Below are 21484 nucleotides of genomic sequence, written 5' to 3' on the forward strand. Positions count from 1 at the left end.
GTGAGTGGCCATGGCTTCCAGGGATTTGGAATGGTTACAACATTTCTTGGCACACATACGCCCCATTAAACGCTAGACAAATGAAATGCTAAGGGCTAGAAAAAGGGTGAAAGTGTTGCTTTAAATTTATGTTATTAAATTGTTTTATATGGGAATTCTTCAGAATTCGATTTATGACTGACCTCCTATAAAATGTTTAATCTTAAATTATTTGCTTACTTGGACACCCTTTTTACCTTTGCAGCCCATCTTCCCTATTGTAATTACAAGAATTCGAGCTTGATTCAGTTATAAACGGACTTTATTTCGTACAGACAATTCAACAAAGTGTCAACAAAAGATGGGATGACCTGACCTAGTATCCCCAGTGGGATCCGAATCCATCGAAGCTAGCGTGGGCAACCACGGCGGCGGGCGAGTACTTCACATAGGCGGCGGGAGCGGCAGCCACCAGAGGAGCAGGAGCATGGTAAACTGGAGCAGGAGCGGAGTACACGGTCTTGGCCACGACTGGAGCAGGAGCGGCGTAGACTGGAGCTGGGGCGGCGTAGACAGCCTTGGCGACGGGAGCAGAGTACACGGTCTTGGCCACAACTGGAGCTGGAGCAGCGTAGACCTGAGCAGGAGCGGAGTAGACAGTCTTAGCCACGACCGGAGCAGGAGCAGCGGCGTAGAAGGACTTGGTGATCACGGGAGCAGGTGCGGAGTACAGGGTCTTGGGGGTGTAGACATTGTTGGTGATGCGGGAGTCCACCTTGCTGACACTGGAGTAGGGGGTGACTACGTTCTTGGAGTAGGTGGACACAGTGCCGCCGAAGGAGCGCACCACATTCTGCTGGGTGGTTCCCACGGCATCGTAGTGTGGCTGAGCCACCTTGGCCACCACGGGAATGGAGGCAGCGGCATAGGTGGTGGCCGGAGCCAGGAAGCCAGCACTGGCCACACCCACCAGAGCGCAGAAGGACAACAGGACGTACTTGAATGCCATGGCTAAGATTGGATTAATTGACAATTAAAAATTGAACACTTAAGCTGATGTTTGTAGTGAGCTGCGGTGGCTACTGATGCTAAACTCTTGGCAAGCGACTGTTTTTATAGCCAAAACTCGCATATGGCTTGCCAAATTTCACGGCCAACTCGCAAATTATAGTGTGTTCGTATGACAGATTGACTTAGGCCTAAGCTCACCACAAAAAAAAAAAGGAGAAAAAAAAACTGGTTCAATGGGTCGACAAATGACTGTGCTCTTTTCTCTCCCTCTTTCCGTGCTCCGTCTCTGTCTTAATTGGAGGCCAGCTCAAGTGCCCCACACCCCAAATGCGAAATGTATCAGGAAAGTGAATTATTTTGAATACTCGTACTATCAGCAGCTCATAAATTTTCCAGCGATGTAGTGGGGGCAAACTTTTATTTTCCCGCCGTGTTTTTCCATTAAATTGAGTTCCACTCGAGCAGCAAATATGAAGCCACCCCTCAATAAGGGGATGTTCCTTAGCTCCTTGTTGCTGTCAACTTTATCAGCAGGGGTGTCAGTGGTTCTTTTCTTTTCGGAGTGGTGGCAGAGTCAGTTGTTTATGATTTTTGTTTGTTTTCATTCCAAGGGGAAGCCGAGAAGTTTTTGTGCCCTTCCAGAAGGAAGATCTCAATTGAAATTAATGATCGGCAGTCGGAAAGTTTTGGTGCGTCCTAAATAGCTGTTCAAGAAAGATACAATATGCATATCATAGTATAAAGTTCCAATATGGATTGGCCATAAATTTAATATTATTTATAGATATATTATAATTCATTGAAAACATCCATGTTATTCACACTACGCATAGAGCACCTACCACTTCGTTCTGTTTGCTTTCCTCCACTCTTGATGTTTTTCTTTTGTTTCGGCCAAGTTTGGAAAATGAATTTTCCTGCTCTGCTGCTCACGGGCGCATGATGAATATTTATTGAAATTACCAAAGTTGACGCTACTCCAAATTGAATTGTGTTGCCAACTTGGGATGCTTCTTACTGCCACAAATTCTGCGCTCTTTTTCCTTCTTCTATTGGCGCACATGTTTTTTTATTTTTTGGTTTTTGTTTTTGGCAAATTGTTATTAATTTTACACTGGGGGCCCTGCAGCCTTTTTTTGCCCCACAACGAAACCTAATTACCGCGTTTAATGCATGCCTGCAAATTGGCTTTCAAGCGGTTACGCAGGTGAACTGCCATCGCATTGTGGGCAGTTCAAATTACCAAAAATCACCAGAAAACCAACCAAAAACTAACAGAAACTGGCACGCGTCCCATGCGTATAAAAGCCGCAACATTTTGGCCAAATCAGCATCAGTCGCAGCCCAACCAGCCTGCTTTCAACTTCACTCGAGCAAACCGTCCAGTCATCCACGTACTCCAACATGGCTTTCCGCTACCTCATCTCTCTGTGCGCCCTGGTGGCCTGCGCCAATGCTGGTCTCCTGGCCAGCCATGTGGCCATTGCCAATCCGTCGGTGGATGCCGTCGCCTCCACTCAGCAGAATGTGGTGAGGTCCTTTGCCGGCACTGTTTCCAGCTACTCGAAGGCGGTGGACACCCCGTACTCCAGTGTGAGGAAGAGCGACACTAGGATCCAGAACAATGTCTACACTCCTGCTATTAAGACGACCACTTATGGTTCTGCTCCTCTGTACACTCAGGCTACTCCCATTGTGTCCAAGACTCTGGTCCATGCTCCAGCTCCCGTTGTTGAGAAGACTGTGTACGCTGCTGCTCCAGCTCCAGTTCTGGCCAAGACTGTTTACTCCGCTCCTGCTCCAGTTGTGGCCAAGCACGTTTATTCCGCTCCAGCTCAGGTTTATGCTGCTGCCGCCCCAGTTGTGGCCAAGACCGTGTACTCTGCTCCTGCTCCAGTTTATTCTGCTCCTGCTCCAGTTTATGCTGCTCCCGCTCCAGTTGTAGCCAAGACCGTGTACTCCGCACCAGCTCCGGTTCTGCCCAAGACCGTGTACTCTGCTCCCGCTCCAGTTTATGCTGCTTCCGCCCCGGTTGTGGCCAAGACTGTGTCCTATGCCGCCCCACTGGCCACCACCAATGTGAACCATGGACCCGCTGCCACCACCTACACCCACAATGCTCCAGCTCTGGGCGTCTCCAGCTATGGAAGCTCCCAGACGGTTCACTATTCCCCCGCCGAGAGTGTGTCGCACATGAGCTTCGATGGATTCGGAACCCACTGGGGTTTCTAAATAAGTCTTGGCCTTTGGGCTTAAGCAATTGTTAATGTTTGGTGGTCAATAAAGACGGAGATCGATTGTTGCAAATTAAACATGAGCCGAGTAAAGTAGACCTTCTGGGTGAACAATGGGCCAAACTGGTTTCTGCCAATTCATCGTTATGCGTTGGCCTTCTATGAGGTCTTACCTTAAGTGCTGAGGAGGTGGGCGTGGTAGTAAGCGGCTTTGTGATAAGCTGCGGGGGCGTGGCATGTCGTGTTTTATGGCTCTTTAATTGGATTTCATATTTTTCGCACACCTTTCCCCCAAAAGCGAACCTCTGGCCGGCCCACTTGTGCACTTGTTATAATTATTGTCAGTTAATTAACGGATATTTATGCTCGCATAACCGCAACTCCGCATAAATGGCTTATACCCTTCCCCCCCAAGCTTAACATTGACATCTTGGCTCAGAGTGGCTGTGGATAGATATGTGGTACATTAATGGGTAACAGTTAAATGGGTTCAATTGGAACCATTGACAGGCGGCCAAGAGGTAGAGTTTAATAGACCGAATGCGTGTTTTGACAGTGATATTTTAACGGGATTTCTTGAACAGCGATCGAGTTGCGTAATGAAAGGTAAGTGATAGAGAGAGTGAGGTAATAGATAAAAAGACACGAAAGTAATTAAATATATGGATCAACTCTTAATAAGCATTAACTTATGCTTCATGAACTTATGAACTTGTAAATCAATAAGTCATCTACTACTATTACTATTGATGAATAATAAACTACATTTTGTTATTCTAAACTGCTCTTAAAATTCGTTTAAGATTTTCTCAAAAATAAGGCAAAATGTTAAATTTTTGTTGAGCCTTCTAAGACATAACACTAATGAGACATGCAATCGAGCTGATTAATTCCCTCTTGGCCAATTGACAGGCCAGACAAGAACAATCAAATTAAATGAAAACGTGTCCAAAAAGAGTAGAACGAGAACCCTGTCTTGGAATTTTTGCCAGCCAAATTAGCTGCATTTATTGTTCTCGGCGGGCGCTTTGATTTGTGATTTGATTGCGCATACGCCCCGTGCCACATGCCAAAATATGCCAGATTGTCCTCGTCTGAGTTGACAATTAGTCAATAATTTATTTCAATTTCATTTCGCATGCCAAGCACACACACACACACACAAACACACCCCCTGAAAGGAAAGCCTAACTGCACTTTAATTACATTTACATTTTGGCTTGAGATTGTCGCTTTAGTTTTTGCCACAAAAACGAGACTGACAAGGGGGCAAATTGCTGGGACCATCCTGCAATTGTTGCAATGCAATTTAGGTAAGCGAATTTTCATGATTTAAATAACAGCATTATGTGTGGCAGATTGTGTGTGTGTATGTGGTTGAAAAACTGCAGACATTGTCGCTTTGCCGTTCGGTATTTTGTGTTTTGTCTGACTGGCTGGCTGTGTGTCCTGGTATAATTAAATTATGGCTGGACATAAGACGCATAATAGGTCATAAATCAAATTTACCTATCCCACGGGTCCATGCCGAGCATGACACTCCAGACGGCGTCACAGACACAGTTTCCCATAGCCAACAATGCACTGAAAGAAATGAATATTACTTTATAAGATATTATACTTGCTTAAAAGCTTGATTTGGCTTAGAGACTCCTAATTAAAACTAAAATTGAACTAAGAAACATCCTGTTCAGATCCTTTTTAAACTTTACATTTTATTCTGTGGTAATTTTCTTCCGTGGAACAAGGACACATTGTGTACTGGTCATTTTTCCCTCATTTTGATGGACATTATGACGACTCTGTCTCGGCACACAATTAGACAATTGATGCATCTGCTATGGCTGTTGTGCCCGTCCCGCCCGTTTGAATTTACATTTGTGCCAGCATTTCAATTGCAACTTTGACTCCGCCGAACCACAAAAGGGCCGTCCCATGGTCCGGATTCTGTTTTCCTAACTGCGACTATAACTGCCGGACTGTGACTGCAGTTAATGTGTCCTTCTGTCAGAACCAGCCACACTTTGAATGCATTGCATTTGAAACGTTTTCAAAGGCACAACACAGGAATTTGTTGCCTTATTTTCGGCCTACTGTGTTCTAGGCACTTTTCTATTTTCCTGACCATTAATGCTTTTAATATTAAATGAGTTTTTTAATCACTGATGCTGCATTGCAAAAGTAGAAGAGAGAAAACCGACCCCAGATCGCGATATGTCATAGAAGTAGACAAAGAGGATACCCTCCCTCTTATCTATACCATTTTTATGCCACCCAACTGGTGGGTGTATTAAAATTTAATGTTTTCTATTTGCCCCACGAGGCGAAACAAACAAGTGCAGCTGGGGGGAAGACAAAAGCAACTTTAAGGTCGCTTTTTTTCTGTTGATTTATCATCACTTTATGCAAATTGACCGCTTACCTTTGAGCTTTATCGCAGCACATCTGTGAAAAGCTCGGGATGAGGGGTTTTCCACTCCTCCGTTTTCCTGCGACTTTTCCTTGGCAGTTTTCAACCCCGCCGTTGGTTGGCTGCCACGTGCAATGTCAATGCCAAGCGATTAACATTCAATTAGCTTTTGGCTCCATCAATGATTTTATCACACAGCCAGGAGGTCCTGTTGCTGCGGCTGGTTTGAGTGTAAATTGTGGCAAATTATCATTAGCCTGTTTGGGGTCCACAAACAAGGAGGCGAGGACTCCAGCAAGGACATCTTCAAAAGGTTTTTATGACATCAGCAGCTGTCGTTGACAGATTATTGTGGTGATTATTTTAGCAGAGCGGCAGGACACACAGGACAGATACCAGATACCAGATACAAGATACAAGACGGCAAACAACAAACGGCTTCCAAATGGAATGGGGGCTATTGTGCGTTCAACTGGAAAATGTCAACAGTGTTGTTGGCATTGCTGTTGGCCGCTTTGTCGTTCCTGTTACTCAGCCACATGTGGCAGGACTCGAAGGACCTCGAGGACCTCGTCCTCTTCCCGCCACTTGGATATCTTGCGGCTTAGCACTTGTAAATAACTAGCTGAAGTTGGAGAAGTTGTCACACTCTTATCAACACCACTGGCCATGTTATAAATTCTTATCCGCACTTGGCTGAGTAACAGGTATCTTATAGTCGAGATACATACTAAATAGTTCTCTCTTGCTATATTTACAGACATGAAAAACTTGTCATTTCTTTTCGGAATTTCGTAAAATTTTAGGATGTGCGTTTGCCCGCCTCTCCTTCTTAAGATCGCCCTGCTGATGGTTATATTTCCTACCATCGTGAGTTATTAACTTTAGTTATTCTGAACAATTATCATTGATCAAATCCGCAGGCTGTTAATATAATGGAAGTAATTTACAATGGTGTGAACTCGAAAGCCGAGGCTCATCAGATTGCCATCAACTTAAACCTAGTTGCATGTTTTATTGCACTTCTTTCTCTGGCATTTGGAATTTATGGAACGATTATGAATACAATCTTCATAATTCGATTGGTAGGTCCTTATAAGGTTCTTCTGAATCAGTAATATGTATATTCTTAAATTCTTTCAGCTGATGTTCGTATTGATAACATTCTGCTTATTCAAGATAGTCATGTGGATAGTGTGTAAGAATCTGTCGCCAATGTCCGCGGAGGACGTCACCCACGTATGGTTCCAGCTCAACACGGGCTTATCGGTATCTGCAAGTTTGATTTATCGATATTTAGTTCAAGTAATTAATATTTCATTTTGCAACAGATAATATGTTCGGTTCTGATGGTTATTTTCTGTATGCGGCTGCATGAGCAAACTCGCCAGTTTCAATTGGGCTATTAGACTATGTGTAGATATTATGATATGTAGATAATTCTTGATTTCAGTTTCGTAGTTACAACAGACTTTATTACATTATAAATTTGTATATTATTTTACTATTTGTTAATATAAATGATATAAACGACTTTGATGCTTTAATATTAATTCTCCTACTTTAATCTTAAAACACCTCCTTCCGTGAAAGTGACCTCAAAGTGCTGATGAAGCTGTTGATATCGGCGGGCGTGGCAATTTGTGGGCTGTGTGGGTAATCAAATTACATGCGGCATTATGGACACCCGCAGGACGATAATAGCAGCCAATAAAGATGACAATGACAAGATAAGCGCCAACAGGAGCAGAGGCTGTGACCCCGCCGGGGTCATCTGTTGGCTCCATTTGCGCAGCTTTAAATGAAGTTTAACGATGCCCACAAATAATGATACTTTGCATTTTAAAACACTTTTCCCACTCGGTCAGAAGTCAGGCAGAGCAAAAGTCCGATGCTCATTACACGCGTTTCACTTGACACTTTTATTGGCAATGGAAACGGAGTGGGATGGAAAGCGGAAAAGCGGGTCATTTTATGGCCAAGAACGGATGCCGATAAGGGCATTAAATTTGTTTCAGCCATAAAGACGCTGGCCACATCACTCAGCATTTGGCCAATTACGCAAATAAAAGTACACACCCTTCTTGGATGGAAAAAAGAAAAAAAAATGAAGCAGAATGGAACGTGTCAAAGTGGTGGAAAATGCAGCAGAATTCAAGGATGTGAAGTGGCTCATTAGAGGTGTGTGTGCGCTGCCCCGAAGCTTTTGGCCGGGAAATCGTGTGGAAAAACGCGCTCTAAACTGACACTTTTACACCGAAATGCTCAAAGCCTTTAGCTACAAACAAAGCCCTCTTTTTGTGGACTCCAATTTAAATGCGAACAAAGATATGAATGGCCAAAAATAAGTATTTCATTTCTTTTTAATTCCCCCAACTGGCATAATTAAAGACGAGGCCTGATCGGCCCCCGGCGATTTTCATTGGTTTGCTGGACTGGAATTTGGGGGGCCATAACAGCATGTCGTCGACGTTGTCGTTGCCGTTGTCCTTGTCGTCCGGGCGCATGTCCTGCGGCTGATTAAAATCTATTAGAGTCAAAGAGATGTAAGACACTAAGCAGGCGGTAGATGCTCTCCATGCCACCGGGTGGCAAGGCATCCAGCGGGGCGCCCACTTTGTCCAATGACTTGCCATGTAAATGACGACGGCGACGGCTACGCAATTGAAATGCATGCGGCAAAAACTTTTAACTTGTCGAAGAAGGGTATGCTGGGCAAGTGAGTTAAGTGAAGGTTTCATAATATAATTACTACATTACAATCATTAGTATAAGAACATACGAAAATGTATTAAAACATTCATTTATTTTAGATACATTTATCAGAAGTACCAATTCAGTTCAATGTTATTAATTTTTATATGTGACTGCTGAAGTTATAAGTGTTATAGGGTATTTCGAATGAGGACTTTCTGTAACTTATTTTTCCCCTGCCAAATGTCTCAGTTCTTGTTGTTGTCAAAAGTCGCACACAAAAACTTTGCAGTCCAAAGTTTCCAGCGGAAATTGTGCAGCTGTTTTGTGTGTGGAATTGTGAGACTCTTTGGCCTGCTCTTAAATATACTTGTAAAGCAAATTTGTTGAAATATTCATTTAATGGCTGCCACGCCCACTATCTGCGGACCGCCCTTCGCTATCAGCATGTGCAGGGCATGAGCTTTCAATATGATTTTTCATGATTAAAGCGTGTGCCGGGTACGTTTTTATCGGCCGAAAGACATTTGCCCAACGATGCCGGAGTTCGATGGGAATTTTCTTATAAATTGTCGCCCCCCAACAAATGTGTCCACCACCAGCCCCCCACCGCTGCCGTTCAACTTCATTGGAGGTGAAAAACACCCACCCACACACGCCGGCGTAATAAAGTGATTTTAAAGGGCACTTTCCCGCACTTTCCTTTCGCCTCGATGGGTATGCGTAAAATTTCCATTTGTGCCAGGCACTCAACTTTATTGAACTTGAAGTAGGGACTGCGATAATGTTTGTCTGATAGAGCGGCGAAGGCACATGTGTGTTGCTCCAAGATGTCCTGGCTTTACAATTCATTAAAATTTCATATAAACACCATGAACAATGGCCAGCGAACGTAATCCATTTTGCAGCTGCAACAGTACAGAGAACAAAATTTTCGATGGAAGCTAGTTAAGTTGGAAAAAAATATATATTTTAATATTAAGTCTGCTATCGTTGTAATATTGGTAGCAAAACTATCATGGCTAAGTAGAAAGTCCTGTTTGCGCTGTGCACTGTTATTAACTGCTAGTTACAAATGCGCCACAATAACGGTATTAAATGCACTGCGAAAGCGTCAAGTCATAAACAGCTCATCAGTCTTGGGCGGGCGGTGAAGCAGCCGCTCCCATTCGCATTCCGCCCGAACGGTAATTATGCGCAACGCGCGACGCCGCTGCAAAAGTTGTGCTATCACAACTCATTGTCTCGGCGGGCAGGAAGTGCAGTAGGAAGTGGCAGCAACAGCAGCCGGCGGCAAAACATGCCACCAGAAGGGGCAAGTTCGTTGTGGGGTCTGAAATGCCTTTGCCTTTTGACGCTGATAATGCAATTTCCGCCAAAGAACCCCGTTTTATCCCCACCGCCACCGGCGTAATTTACAGCCGTGCAATGTTTCATTTTTGTTGCGTCCTTCGCGTTCGTCCTTTTAAAGCCAACTCAGGCAATTCCAGCGGCTCAGTCAACGCTGCTAGTTGCGGCTATTTATCTACATAAACTTAATTGAAAGCATTCAAATGCCTGGACGGCTGCGTGATGTGTCAACATCTTCTGATGCCGCATAATCCCACTCCGGTCCCACTGACCATCACCTGACCCATCACCTATTCCTTCAACACTATAAAGAACTGGTCTCGGATTTGGACTTAAGGATATCCAGCTCTTCCATTTCTTATAATGAAAGTGAAAATGATTGAAACCCAAAATTTTTTAGAAGTTATATTCAAGACAAGTTATAGAGAGCAAAAGTATTGAGATCAAAGTTAGAAGGCTAAGGTATGGAATGTTACATATGGAAAATATTGATAGAGACCGAAGGAATAAAGACCGTTTCTTGTAGATAACCCCATATACAGCATACCCCCACTCGCTTTCGAGTACTGGGTATAGCAACAATGAACAATGAAATGAAGGCATTGCGCTTTTTCCAGCTTTTCCTCGCCATCGTCGTCTTTATTACAAATTGGTTTTGTGCACTCACCACTCGCATGTTTCGTGCGCAATTTGCACCACCGAAATGAATATGGAGCACAGGGGGAAAACTCTCGACAAATGTGCAGGGAAAATAAATTGCAGAACACGAAAAGGTGAGCTGAGGGGCGGAAACGTGTCCAACTCGCCACGTTAACGAAGTGAAATCGAAAGTTTGACTGCGGTCAGCGTTGGCCACTGTCATTGTCTATCGCTTTTCCATATCACTACGAATACATATGTACATATAGCCCCACCAACTCGTTTATAGATACATATCTCCCCCAGCTGGCTGTCAGATTGAATGGTTTATGTGTGACACCTTTGACCGGTCACCGAGGTGTTTTTCTGGCGGAGGTTTCCGCCGGTCAGACGAAATAAATTAAATTGCACCTGCAAGCCGGGAAAACTAAAATCGTGGGCTTAAAATCACAGAAGGACATTTATTACAGCACGGTATCTGGAGAGTATCTGGTTATAATTACTAAAATGATAAGCTCTTTAGTAAGTTACCCATTAGGATTCATCATTACAATTAGACAATTATAAATGTTATAAAAAGTAGCATTCACAAAGTCCTTGCAGTATTTTTACTAAAAATAGTCATCATTTGTATCCAGCTTATCTTGAATAAATTTCTTTAATTTCCGGTCAAGCGAAAAATTTGAATAAATTTTCAATTTAAAAAATTGCCTCACGTCAATATCCCACTTTCAAATTGACTCAGTTTTTCAAAAACGATTATGCCGGCTTAGCTTCACCCTGAAAGTCCTGTTGCCTGATTTCCGGATTTCCATTTTCTTTTATTTGCCCAGCAGAAGTCACGTGGCATTCATAATTCTTAAAATGACGCCATCAGAAATTATGTAGCAATGCTAAGTGCACCCAAACAGCTGTCCCCCGCTTTTCCAGGAGGGGAAACCTCTACGTGACCAGCATTCGTCGCCCCGAAATGCTGGGATTTTCCCTATTTTTTCATCTTTTTGGCAGGACAGTAGGGTAACAATGGGGAATTGATTTCGGGTTTTGGCCAAGTGCGAGCTGATTATGGAATTAAAACATATTTCCGAGCTGCGAGCTTAAAACTTTAAGTGCCAAAGGTTGTCGCTGGGCTGCTCAGTACGTGACATTCTTTTGCTTTCCGAGTTTATCACGTGACAAGTTTTCCAGTCTTGCGCTTATTCTCCGCACACCCATTTTCATTTTCATTGTGCGATGAAAAAATAACTTTTCATGTGTACATGTGGGCAAAAGGAAATGAATAAGCAAACGAAACTACAAAGAAGTTAACTACAAAAGCGGTCTGTGGAAAGTGAACTTGGGTTACAAAGGAGAAAAGATCGTAGGAGTTTTGGAGGGCAGGAAAAACGCAGATAAATAACATTGAATGTGAAAACACAAGGGAAAAACGAAAAAATAAACAATACGCCTTTTGAAATGCTAAACGTGCCGCACTCACACACACACATCCAAACGTCTGGAGCCACAAGCGTTTTTCACACATTTCACAAGGACGCTTCGCAGGACTCGTGTCCGTGTATTTTTATTAGTACACCATCGCACATCCGTGAGATACGCCGGCATCAGTTTATCTTGTTACTTGCCACCCGCTCAGTGGCAAAAACATTTATCTTGTCGTATTTATTTTGTAGCACATTAATTTCGCTTCGTGTTTCATTCGAAATTGACTTATTTGCATTCGGTTTAATTTGTACGAACATCAATAGCAATCCGAAAAAAATGGAATTTTGAAGGGATGTTGCGGCTGACACAGCCACAGGTGTTGCAGATGTCACATTTTTGATTGATGGATGGCACACAAAATTATGAGATTTATTCATCAGCGTTTTTTATGTGAAGCGGGATGATTTTTTAACAACTTCCAAAAAAAAAAAACAATCTGTAGGAGATTTATTCCTAAGTTTGATTAGCACTCTACTTGATTTCATTAGGTATTCTCGTTTTTTCACTGAAATGACAAATGGCAAACAATATTCCTTAAAATCCCTAACTTGACTTTTTCAATTAATTTTAAATGTCAATTAAGTGCGCAAATGGAAAATTTAGTAGCCAATAAGGGCGATTTAATTTAAGCCACTTAATTGAATAGATATTTGCCAATGCCCCAGTGAATTGGGAACTTCAACTAACGGACTCAAAAGCCAAATGAAATAATATTAGCCACACGGCCGCAGTACGCAGTTCATGGACCACCGACGACAGACAAAATGCATTTTTCATAAAGCAGACAGTGGGGGCATGGGGCAAACATATATACCTGGTTTTCGACATGGCTAGAGATTTCAGGTGGATGGGAGGCACTTTTTTTGGGGGGCGGACTACCTGTAGACGACGTCTATCGACAGCCAGAGGCTGGGGCAAGTTGGAAAATGCGCCGAGAGCGCAAAATGTCAACCGAAATTGCGATTGCGTTAAAACTCTATAAATACGAGAGTAACATGCGACACAACAACGGAGTGCGGCCAAAAAGGACACGCCGATATGACAACAACACAATCTAATCCGGTTATTGCATTTTAAATGTGCAACACACTGCCGCCCCGGGGGCGTGGCATTCCATGATTTCGCATTAAATTATTTGCCAGCCAATTACTGCCGCCTGACATTGAAGACCCCAGTAGCCGGGTTTTCCTGGTTTTTCCTGGCTTATTCATCCGATCACATGAGAAAGCTCGACTATCGGCGTTTGCAGCTCGTAATGCGCTTATCAGAAAGCCAACCAGCAGCAGAGCCAACTCTTTTTCAAATTTTAATGTAATTTAACAGCATATTAAACAGCAGGAGTCTGCGGCCGGAAAACCACAATGCCATTATGCATGCGAGGGTGTGAAGTTCGGATTCCGGACGACTCCTGCAACAGTTGTTAGTCCTTCCCGCAAAATTTCAGTGTGCCACACTTGGCAAGCTTTCAGATGAAGATAGTCTGGTATACTTCCAAGGTAAACACACTGCGAAAATTATAATGAAAATATTTAGGGACTACCAAATATTTAACAAGGAAATAGGTATAATATTGATATTAATTAATTTGGGAAATATCCTTTACCTAGATAAATAGCTAAAGTTTTATTCTGCATATTGTACGATTCATCTTTATAAGATTGACTTGTAGATCATGACTAGAAAGATATGACTAGAAAGTAGAGCTACACCTTCAACGAACTTCCAGAAGCATCGAAGAAGTCAAATAGGATCATTTCATTTCAAGCAATTGCTGGATAATGAATGGATTGATTTATGTGCTCTAGAAATGAAAGTACAAACATACCAAAAATATAATAAAATTGGTCCTGATTTGTTCTTAATGAAAGTGGACATTCATGAACTCGCAGAATGCCTAATCAATTGCGCGCACATTGAACACAAATCAAATTGCAAACTTGCCGCGTCCAACGATTTTTGCAAAAAAAAAAACTTTTTGCAGCATCCATTCCCCGCACTCCACACTTTCCATTGGCTCTATCCTGCTTGAAGATCAACTTTTGCTCAATTTGATTTTTCAGCAAAATAGCAAGAACTTTTGCCTTTTTACCTGCCCTTTTGTGTGCGTCTACTCTTGCTTGTCGTTAAACAAACTTATCCAATAAAACTTTTGTCAACATTGATTTAAGGCTAAAGAGGGTGCATATTATGGGAAAGTACGAAAGTACGAATTGGCGGGAGGAATTGGAAAATCATTTGACATTTCGTTTGCTTTTGCCATAAGTCAAAAAATGTTAAGCCCCAAAGAAATGGAAAAAGTGTTATCAGGTGCTCTAAATACTTGGATAAAGTTTTAACCTACAAGATGTGGAGTATCAGGTGAAAATGTATCTTTTTGGGTAACTAAAGCATGAATATATATGCAATTCAAAGCAAACATCTCATGCTCAAGACTCTTGATTAAAATATGCTACTTGTATGCCGCATGTATTTATTTAAAGAGTTGCAGATACTTTTTGAACTGGAGTCCCTAATCTCTTTATTCAGCACACCTGGTATCTCTGGGGTAAGCACACCCTTTGACCCACTCAAGAGCACCCGTACCAAACTCGGGATGTGGGCTTAAGTCAGTTTTTGTCTTGTCCTCGCCGAAACAAACAAACGAACGGAAAGTGTTGGCCAGGCCGCATAAGTAGAACAACAGACCAAGAAAAGTTTTCCCTTGCAATGTGATATCGTTGTTGCTGTTGGTGGAAATGCATTTACAGTTTGCCGACTGTGGCAGCTTCTCTTTATCCACTTCTACTTAAGACTTTAATAGTTGCAAAAGTTTTCAACGCGAGCTCACTGGCTTAAGTAGCTGTTCGGCGGGGTGGTGCTTAAAATGACTGTAAAACTGCCAACATAAATCTGGCCACAACATCTTTTATGTTGCCACTAGACGCCAGAAGTTAATGCCAGCCACGTGAAATGAAGATTTAAAGAGCCTGAGTCGGAGGAGGAAGAACTGCACATCGATCAGATTAAAAAGTTCCGCAGACAAGCAACAAATTGACGCGTATCTTTTGCATATTGAATAAAAGTCAAATTGTGTTTGGCATATTAAGCGGGAATCATTCGGCAAAGCCGTTGCAAAATCGAAAGAAAATCCCAAGCCACCCACTACCAAAAAAAAAAAAAAAATAAAGAAAGAAAGTGGAAAACACCCTGTCCGTCTGCCGGAGAAAAGTGATTTTTCTTGTTGGACTTACGGCTTAGCGACACAGCAAATTTCCCCTGCAGATTCAGCAATTCTGGGCAATACGTTTGTTTCTTTACTTGACAGCGGCACTTCAATACCTTAAATGTAAATCAATATTAGTTAATCAAAGTAGTCTCAAATTATTGTGTAAGTTAATATTGTTTCCTATTAAAATTACACATATATTTTGTTGGCTTTTCTCATTGAAATTACTGTTTACTCCATTTCAATGTTTGTGCCACTTTGTCTGGCTTAATTCTATTGACATTTAATTACTCATATTATTATGGCCAGAGCCGACTCATTGAAAATATTTTAAATAAATATTTCCCTGCTAGCCGTTGTAATTCAAGCTTTTCGAATATATTCGAGCCATCGAGCAGGGCCCAAACCGCATTATTTTGTCAAATGGCGGGCTCAACGAGGTGTGCTTAAAGAGTTTAGATCGTGAGCTTCAAACCAGTAAGCTATGTATCGTTTTAAGCTCATTCCAAAATTATAGGATGAATAGAATAATATCAATAGATTTATATATTGAAATTAAATAAATAATTTTATTTATTTAAAATTCCACAATAGTACATGAAAAGCATCAACCCTCTCTGACCCTCATCCACAAGGCTATAAATTTTACGAATATCCCATATAGACATGCCAAATTTACAAGTGGTCAGTGGCAGCGACGCTAATGAGCCAAACGCAATGCAAATTGATAGCCCTTTTTTTGACAGCCACGCCCCCTTTCTGTGGGGGCGCATAGCCGCGAACAGTTTGGTGTGGCTTAAAGGATTAGCATCGTTATGGGCACTTTATTTGTTAATACATGCACGAGCCGTGGGCGAAAAATGGAATATCATGTAATTGTTTTTAATTTCCATGCATTTATAATTCAACATTCTCTCGCGGCCTTATGAAAAGCTCATTTGGTTACGAGTGTCCTGGGTCTTTAAGTCCTGTCTACCTCAAAAGTGTTAATGAGCCGGCGCAGGCTGCCGTAATTATGCAAATTTTTAATGAGTATGAAAATGGTTTGCGCGGAGCAACAAGTGCTCGCGTCTTGGTCCTTGGATCTCTGTACCCCTCCCACCCCTCCGAAAATGACGGCTAATTCCATTTGACCCCAGAGGCCCCAAAGCAATCCATTTGCATGGCATCGAATAGCTCGTCGCATTCGCCGTACCAACCACCCATTTTCCATTTAATCCCTACGATGTGAGAGCTCTGTGCTGAGCTGACTGCTGGCATTCGGTCTTTAGATTTATACAGATTTTGTCAAACAAAACATGAATTCGCACTTTTACACACATGTGTGTAAATGACTGAAGGGGGGAGCGTCGAAAGCCGATTTGGTGCCATTCAGTTGAAGCCCTTTAGGTCGTGATTCGCATATGGTCGAGAGGCTATTTAAGCTGATATCAGGCACATTAAACTGGTAAAGGAACGTAAGTATAATAAAAGCAGCATCACAAAAGTGTCAAGTAAATGAAAAAATTAACATTACTTTAAGACTTGAATACGTCTCATCAAGAATTATCTTTTTTCACCACAATTGTAAGCAAAACTATACTCGAAGGATCTGAAACAATACAATTAAAATATGAGTAGCTATATATATTTGTGTGTGTGGCACCAAATATCTACTTTATCGCAGAGCATACTGAAATAAATATAGTTTTTAGTGACCATTCTGTTTCCAGATTTGGAATAATTCATAATAAGAACCGCATAAATTTACCAGTTTTTGATAATAAAGTCCCCTGAGACTTGGCTAAATTTTCGTACAATCTGAATTAGAATAATAAAAGAATTGCATGACGATAAAATAATAAATGATACCGAAAAAGAACTTTTGATTCGAGCGAACTATGCTCATGTGGATCAGTCGAGATCCAAAGTTTGCGCAGAATGCGTCTGAATATTTTATACATAATAATTCTTGTGTTCGTAATTTCAAGCCAATCGGAGGCAGTTATTCCTGGATGTGATTACATTGACACCGTGGATATATCTCATATCCCAAAGCTAAATAACTCCTATGCGTACGAGGGTCTAACCATTCCTGCTCATCTCACGGCTTTATATACATTTAGCCAACTGGCAGACGGATCACAGGAGCCAGTGAAGAGTCACTTAAGAGCATGTATCTGCAAACTAAAACCCTGCATCCGATTCTGCTGCCCCCGCAACAAAATGTTGCCCAATAGTCGGTGTAGCGATGGACTCACAGAGAATCTGAAGCGGATCAATCCCTACTTGAAGATCACACTGCAGGATGGAACTATAGAAACATATTACCTTCTAACCGACATTTAATCAATAATACATTTTTATTTTTTTTGTTAGAACAAAATGTCAATGTCAACTTTCTCATCTATAACGTTTACGGTTGGGGCACTCCGGCCATCATGACGGGTATTACATATCTGGTGGATTGGGCTTGGCAGGATAGACCTGACAAACTGAATTGGATTCCCGGTGTTGGTTTATATAGATGTTGGATAAACAGTGGGTTCTTAAGTAGAGAAATGTTGAAAAATAGTAATTGAGATTCTTTGAACAGCTTATGACTGGTCAGCGATGATATACCTATACGGACCTATGCTAATCTTGAGTTTATTCAATGTGGTCACGTTCATCCTCACAGTGATCCACATAATGAAGGTTAAGAATAGCGTTAAATGTTCTACCCAACAGCAGCCAAAGTGTATGAAGAATAATGAGTAAGCTTTAAGTACTTATAACATAATATTCCCTAACTATATTCACTAACTATAGTTTTCTATTATACCTACGACTGTCGGTGATGATGGGCGTGACTGGGATTTCTGAGGTAATAACTTACTTCGTCAAGCGGCACAATTTTTGGCGACAAGTCCAAATTTCTTTCATTTGGGTTCCGGTATAGTCGTATTTGTGCTATTCATTCTTAAGCGCAGCACATTTCAAATGATAATGGAGAGGTAAGAGCATTTTGCTTAATAGATTTTAAAGTTACTATATAATTATCATTTTAGAATCCGCGGTCCAAGGAGACAACAACCTGCATCTTAAATAAGCCACTAGTTTAAATAAATAAAATTATACATAAGTAAGCTCTTTTTTAATAAGTTTAATTGAGAGCAGTCGCTCTATGCTCAATAAATGCTTCTTATTATTGAAAAATTCTTTATTATTGATATTTAATCAATAATACATTTTTATTGTTTTTGTTAGAACAAAATGTCAATTTTCATCAAAAATGTGTGATAGTTCCATAGGAAAATATGCACTTTTATGGAAACTCGCTTTTTCAATTAGTCCTTGCATACGCGCCAGGACCCCAAATCCTTCCACCTTCCCCACAATCCCCGCCTGGTGTCAGAATGCAAATGCAGATTTTTAAGCCTTGCGGCAGCTTTTGCGCAAACAGATTGTAAACAAATAAATGCCGCCGGCAGACACACAGATACTCGAACATTCGGTGGTCAGTGGCCAGATTGCAGCCTGAAATTCATTCAATACTTTATTTCACATGCACTGCACTTCACTTTTGAGCCACGTTAAGTTCAGTCTGCCGAAACCTTTTTCGCACTTAAGTGGTTAAATTGGCTGTGATAAATTGTTGCCGAGTCAAAGTTGCTGCCGCTGCGGGGCACCTCAAGTCACATGTGATGTTGGTGCGAGTGGGTGGTTGGGTGGCATGTGGTTTTCTCCTCGGAAAATGCGTGAAAAGTCCACAAGCACGAAAAGGCTGGGAGGCTGACACTCTCTCATCTTCCTGTTCATTGAGTGCCTGTCGCTGACAGTAATCATAACGCAGTCATCAGCTCGTAATATTACGGCCGCCTGACATATGACATCTGGGAAAGCGGAAAATGGGGGCTCGGGGACCAAGGAAAAGGTATGAGTACTATTAATATGCCAGTGTGTGAAGGAGCTTTCATTCAGCGAGAAAATACCATATCACTTAAGTTTTAATAAAAATGTACATAAGTACGTCACTGACGTTTCAAAACTTGGTTCCATTGCAGATAAAAAACACTGCAAATATTTTTAAAAATTCGCATACCGTAAAATTAACTTTACTATACCAAATAATAGATATTCCGTTGAATTAACTTTTTTTTCTCTGTGCATTAAAAGTACTATTATTATCCAAGCGCCAGCTTATAATGGGTGATGGTAAATGGGGGTGGCGGTTAAGAGGTGGAATAACAGCAGGTTAGTGGGCGGAGGGGGCGTGTGCCTGAGACTGATGGAAACCTTTTAGCTGCAGTAGCCAAATGAAATGTCTAGCCAAGTATCGTTCATTCTGATTAGCTGTTATAATTGAGGAATTCTACCACATTAAAGTTTCCCAACATGTGTGTGGTATGAGCTGTGGTAGTAAGCAAATTTTCACGCTTATCGCAGAAGTCGCATCAGACAATCTTGATGTGCATATCATTTTTATGGGCAATTCATGCAAAATGCTTCCTGTGGCCAACAACACCAAGAAAAAGGACAATGCCAACGTGGAATACGGCGGAAAATGTTTGGCCTGCACGGCTTTGCAATACCTTACAATTGTTTCTCATACAAGTTGTGTTATTAAAAAATTATTAACATTTTTTTTTTGAAAATCTTTATATTCATCAAAATGCTTTATTATATTAATTTGGCCTATTAGGCAGTAAAACTAAAGAAAGTCCAGTTAAACAACACGGTCATAATATTTTATTTCATTTGCATTATTCAACATGAATTGCTTGTAATTATATTATTATATACCTAGCAGTTCCTGAAGTCCTGTCAGCCCATATCCTCTACTTCAGTTGTCCTCGCTTTCCATGTGTGTCGGTGCTTCATTTCTGCCTCTAACTTGCCGGCTGACCGACTGCATTTGCAATTTAGGGCCAAAACCTACACTGCGTTTCAAAAAGTAAAGTTAAAAAAATAACTTGAATTGCTTAAAAAAAATAAATTAATCAACTAATCTTGAAATGAACAAATATTTTAGTTGCTTTTTCTTTGCCAAAGTTAGAAAGAAACTATCATTTTATAGTGCATACATGCTTAAAAACAAGCACGCTTGGAAATGCTGCATATATATTGAGGTATATTCAAATGGACCATCAATTATGAATCGCACTGTAAGCATGTGTATCTATGCCTGTATCTAACTATCTGCCATTTTTTGCGAACCTGTGTATCTGCCGCCGAGGCGAACAATGGGAATGTAAATTGTTGCAATGTCTTTGTTTTAACTTTTTTCGCAGGAGCTCATATTCGGCAGGCTTGTGAAAGGATTTTTGTCCTGCCGCCGTTTGTCGGTCTCTGTTTTTTATTTTATTTTTTATTTTTTTTTGTATTTCTCTTGTTTGGTGTTGTCTGTGTTTTTGCGTAACACTCGTCCTGTTGGCTTTGTAGTTCGCTTACTTTTCATTGTCACCGGCGACGCTGTCATCAAATTTTTTGTTCATTTGCATATGCGAGACGGTGGCGAACGGAATGTTCGGTGTTTGGTGTTTGGTCACGTGGCCAGTAACCAGTGGCCATTGCACTCGACTCCAGCCGGAGAGTCCTTGTACTTGCGACTCGTGACATTGACGTATGAATGCCTGAATACCTGGGCCTCATAAATACATTCGCACACTATGGCCAACTTGGGAGGTTCGGTGTTTCAGAGCTTCGGAGTGCCTTATAGCCGGGTTCAACGGCCCACAAAATCCCCAATAAAACTGGCTTCAATAGCCGCCATTAGCCGGCTTTGTCTGTTTGCTGCCTCAAAGTGAAATTGTGCAGAAAAATGCCGGGGCTTGGAAGCAAAGAACGAAGCTGGACACATGGCCCTTCTTGCCTTCTGCCATTTGCCTCTTGAATGCGTGCGGAGTGTCATTAAAGTTTCATCAACGCCGCAAAATGAAAATGGAACACAACAAACTCCGCTCGGTTTGAAGGAACACCCCAGTTTTGCCAACTCCCCGAGGGCAAGGATATATACAAGATACAAGAGATATACACAAGTGGCGGTCGGAGGGCAGGAAGGTCTGCTGATATTGTCATTACATGCTTGGGGGATATTTCTGTGGCGTAACCAAGGCAAATGTACTTTTGACAGTCCTGGAAACTCCTGAAACCTGAAAGGGTTGACCAACCCTCTCCGTTGACCCCGGCAACCGCAACGGGCAAAAGACAAAAGATTTGTTTGCTCGCCGGGACAACAGCTGCTTATGGCCCCAAGGCGTTCGTCCCTCGTACTTTGCTGTCCTCCCCACTCGATTGCCCCAAATTGGTCTGTTTAATAGTTTCGAATCGTGTCACCCGGCTCAGCAGCAATAAATGTTGGGTAAGTATTTAAATATTTATTAGTCACTACTATCTTTTATGGCACAGATGACGCAATTATCTATGGCATCCCATTCCGAAACGGGTATTGGCAATTTTCGACTTGGCCAATCAAGTTTGCGTACAAAGAGATATGGGAATAGAATCAGCCAGCCCATA

General features: G+C 41.7%; 4 protein-coding genes across 5 annotated transcripts; 3 read left to right on the top strand and 1 right to left on the bottom strand.

Annotated features, from left to right (window-relative positions):
- Positions 1-278: 278 nt before the first annotated feature.
- LOC27206885 (cuticle protein LPCP-23) lies at positions 279-1086 on the bottom strand. The gene has a single exon (XM_039293341.2). It carries the CDS (start codon positions 986-988, stop codon positions 356-358), a length of 633 nt encoding a protein of 210 aa, XP_039149275.1. The 5' UTR covers positions 989-1086; the 3' UTR covers positions 279-355.
- A 1210-nt stretch (positions 1087-2296) lies between these two features.
- Positions 2297-3302, top strand: LOC6737146 (cuticle protein 16.5). The gene has a single exon (XM_002083957.4). It carries the CDS (start codon positions 2395-2397, stop codon positions 3220-3222), a length of 828 nt encoding a protein of 275 aa, XP_002083993.2. The 5' UTR covers positions 2297-2394; the 3' UTR covers positions 3223-3302.
- Positions 3303-6349: 3047 nt separating this feature from the next.
- On the top strand, positions 6350-7162 carry LOC27206710. 2 transcript variants are annotated; one of them, XM_016182522.3, is made up of 4 exons: positions 6350-6504; positions 6558-6719; positions 6778-6909; positions 6966-7162. In XM_016182522.3, exons 1-4 carry the CDS (start codon positions 6442-6444, stop codon positions 7041-7043), a joined length of 435 nt encoding a protein of 144 aa, XP_016030785.1. In that variant the 5' UTR covers positions 6350-6441; the 3' UTR covers positions 7044-7162. The 2 variants fall into 2 exon arrangements, with proteins under 2 accessions (XP_016030785.1, XP_016030784.1); XM_016182521.3 differs by having other exon boundaries at positions 6351-6504; positions 6778-6903.
- A 9424-nt stretch (positions 7163-16586) lies between these two features.
- On the top strand, positions 16587-18118 carry LOC27207584 (probable G-protein coupled receptor Mth-like 6). The gene is given in 6 exon segments (XM_016183269.3): positions 16587-17340; positions 17343-17524; positions 17580-17739; positions 17795-17889; positions 17892-17979; positions 18034-18118. Coding segments are annotated over 6 exon segments (978 nt in total). The 5' UTR covers positions 16587-16924; the 3' UTR covers positions 18071-18118.
- The last annotated feature ends 3366 nt before the right edge of the window (positions 18119-21484 follow it).

The sequence above is a fragment of the Drosophila simulans genome, chromosome 3L, assembly GCF_016746395.2.
Source record: "Drosophila simulans strain w501 chromosome 3L, Prin_Dsim_3.1, whole genome shotgun sequence".
In the NCBI taxonomy this organism is placed as follows: domain Eukaryota; kingdom Metazoa; phylum Arthropoda; class Insecta; order Diptera; family Drosophilidae; genus Drosophila; species Drosophila simulans.

Coding starts and splice junctions, on each gene's coding strand:
- LOC27206885 (XM_039293341.2), bottom strand. CDS start 988: ATGGCATTCAAGTACGTCCTGTTGTCCTTCTGCGCTCTGGTGGGTGTG.
- LOC27206710 (XM_016182522.3), top strand. CDS start 6,442: ATGTGCGTTTGCCCGCCTCTCCTTCTTAAGATCGCCCTGCTGATGGTT. Junction 6,505..6,557: donor TGGTTATATTTCCTACCATC/GTGAGTTATTAA, acceptor TCAAATCCGCAG/GCTGTTAATATAATGGAAGT. Junction 6,910..6,965: donor ACACGGGCTTATCGGTATCT/GCAAGTTTGATT, acceptor ATTTTGCAACAG/ATAATATGTTCGGTTCTGAT.
- LOC6737146 (XM_002083957.4), top strand. CDS start 2,395: ATGGCTTTCCGCTACCTCATCTCTCTGTGCGCCCTGGTGGCCTGCGCC.